The following is a 2,752-nucleotide window of genomic DNA, read 5'->3' as shown; positions in this document are numbered from 1 at the left end:
TTTGTAATTTTTGTCATTTAATGTCTGGTGGAAATCGAGCATTACTTCAAAATTTGATTGGAGGATGCCGTATTTCAGAATTCGATTAAAAAACCCTAACTCAGGGTATGGTTAAAAACAACATTTTAACTCAAAATATAACGGCAGCTGAGATAGGACTTTTACGAGTAGGCTGCAGAGATGGCTCAATCTTCCACCAAACCGTCGATATACAGGCAGGATGTGCGATTCACACTCGAGTGAATTTCAACCCCATTAAATTTGAATACAAAGCGACTGGGAAATTAACTCGGAAGTGAATTAGGGAACCTGGCCGATATTTCCAAACCGAATAATAAATGAAACTTATTTCCCCAATAGAACTTCTGGCACAAAATTTACCATGAAATGTCTATTAAATATTTATGCAGGAATGATGCCGCTTCTAACTTCATCACCTGACCAATATACTCAAATATTTGTTTAAATATTGCGATATGTGAAGCCTATTGTTCTTTCACTACCTCGTAATACCTTGCTGCCTTTGTTTAACGCATTTCTTCCAGATGTAGTCAATGACCTGTAAAGCGCCTGACTAAACTTAACAAAATATTGTCAAATTTACCCTATAACAACGAAACATCTGTGAGATAGATATTCAGCCCTATCACCAATTCGATGTGAATAAAAAGTTCCCATAATGTAACAGGAAAAACAAGAACAAATTAGGAAATATTGTTTTTGTTTTGCTTCATAAATTTTAGCAATATTTGTTCATGTGAAATTTGTGATAGGGCCAATTATTTTTCAACACAATTTTCCTGAAACAAAAAAACGTATATGCAAACCTTCCCAAGAAAAAATCAATAAACCCATATTAGAATTGATAATATTTTTCAAGCTTAAATTGTAGTACCTGTCATCATCGCGGCGAGAGAAGCCTCTGTCGCGGTCACCCATGTCTCCACCGCCACCACCGCCACCACCACCACCACCTCCTCGTGATGACCCACCGCCATCGCGTACAATGCGACCATACTGATCCCGCTGCTCACCATGATCCTCTTTCACTACCAATTCTCGGCCATTTATCTCATAGCGGTTCATCTTTTCCAAAGCTTTTTCGACATTATCGGGATCTTTGAATTCGACGATTCCACATCCGCGAGCTTTTCCATTTTCATCATGGAATAATTCTACATATTCAACTGACCCCACAATCCGACGGAATAAATCTTTCAGATCTTGCCAACGATAATCGTAGGGGATGTTTGATATGTAAACGCGGCAATTGCGACCTTCACGGCTACGATCACGGTTAGCATTGCCACCAGAGTTGGTACTTCCACCGGCGCCACCGCTGCCAGCACCACCGGCTTCAGCGTCCGAGAATCTTGACGCACGTGCTCCACGACCTCGTCGATCCCGTTCCTTCTCCCGGCTGTCGTTAGAATTCTCATTGCCTTCACTCTTCATATCGTACTAAATTTGGTGGCAGAAGGTATTAGTTATTTTAGCGAGTAAAGTATGTAGTTCCGGTATCGATTTTAGCAAATATGTAATGGCGGATATAATAAAAGCCACAAGCCACTTACCAATATATCAGAATTCGAGTTATTATGCAGTCTGCTTATTAAAAGGTTCTCACAAAATTATGTATATTTTTCTGTCTACAATTAATATTTTTTTTTGTACAGGAAAAGTTATCGGAAACTTTTTCCAAGCGCAACGCCGACAGGTAGAGAAATGCTAATAAAAATGGCGGATCGACGAATGCCAACCGAACTGGTCCAGTGTTGATAATCTACAGAAATTTATCGTGAATGGCTTCAACCCTTATACCATGTTCTGACCGACATCGAAAACATGTTTTCGTTGCTAAAACTGGTTTCGACTTAAAACTTGTGTTTTCGTCCATGTAAAATCTGTCAAACGAAAACCAGTTTTCGCTGAAAACTACATGAAAACTCACGTTCCACTCATTCCAATCGGTATCTTCATTCGTTTTTTCGATTACTTATCGAAGTGGAAGTCATATTTTATCATCTTAAAGGATTTATTGTTAATTGGCTGGCAAAAGTAAAATAAGAATGAAAGTAAGAGGTTGGTAATGAAAAGAAAATGGGGGAAAAGCATTTTGGTTTTGTTTTTGTGTAGCGAAACTGTAATCAGAGGATGTAAGAAATGTCAACGAAAACACTAACAGCCGGTGTGAACAGCCTTCAGCCCACAATCCCAAAACACGTTTTCAAAGTGTTTTCGTTGTCGGTCAGAACGGTATTACAGAGAACGAAGAGAACAATAATCGATAACCAATCAACGAAATCAATCAACAAATTTTTTCTTCTCTATCCACATAGCGCAAAAAAAGTTTTTTTGCTAATTTTTTGGAACAAATGCAGTTGGGCTCCAATTCTCAAAAAAAAAAAATATATTGGAATCGATAGAGATGATTGTGCTGAGTATAACAGTATACTTCTTTTTTTGGGCAAATAACAACAACAAAAATTATCAAAGGTTAAAGTTCAAAATAAGCAATTTTTTAAATCAAGATTTCTTAAAAACGGATGAATGGATTTTAAATGTAAAATAATTATAAAAAAACACCTTTTGCAGAGAACACCTTTCTCCTTTCCATTACTTTACATTAATTCAATTTTTGTAAGAACTATACAACATATATATAAAGTACGTATAGCAAATTAAAGGGAATCAAATTTGCTATTAAATGAGATCAAAATTTTCAAAATCCATTCATTCGTTTTTGGGAAAT

The 2,752-nt window shown here is 36.8% G+C and overlaps 1 protein-coding gene across 1 annotated transcript; it reads right to left on the bottom strand.

The window, feature by feature from the left end:
• Positions 1-7: 7 nt before the first annotated feature.
• On the bottom strand, positions 8-1,774 carry LOC108354441 (heterogeneous nuclear ribonucleoprotein M-like). The gene is made up of 2 exons (XM_017605628.1): positions 1,575-1,774; positions 8-1,461 (listed from the first exon to the last, which is right to left on the bottom strand). Exon 2 carries the CDS (start codon positions 1,453-1,455, stop codon positions 787-789), a length of 669 nt encoding a protein of 222 aa, XP_017461117.1. The 5' UTR covers positions 1,456-1,461; positions 1,575-1,774; the 3' UTR covers positions 8-786.
• Positions 1,775-2,752: the final 978 nt, after the last annotated feature.

The sequence above is a fragment of the Rhagoletis zephyria genome, unplaced genomic scaffold (assembly GCF_001687245.7).
Source record: "Rhagoletis zephyria isolate East Lansing unplaced genomic scaffold, Rhagoletis_zephyria_1.1 Rzeph_scaffold_35980, whole genome shotgun sequence".
NCBI classification, from domain to species: Eukaryota; Metazoa; Arthropoda; class Insecta; order Diptera; family Tephritidae; genus Rhagoletis; species Rhagoletis zephyria.
Note: the sequence above shows the minus strand (reverse complement) of the source record. Positions and strands in the feature narration are given on the sequence as shown.

What these genes read in the sequence shown, in the direction of transcription:
- LOC108354441 (XM_017605628.1), bottom strand. Translation starts at nt 1,455, where the DNA reads ATGAAGAGTGAAGGCAATGAGAATTCTAACGACAGCCGGGAGAAGGAA.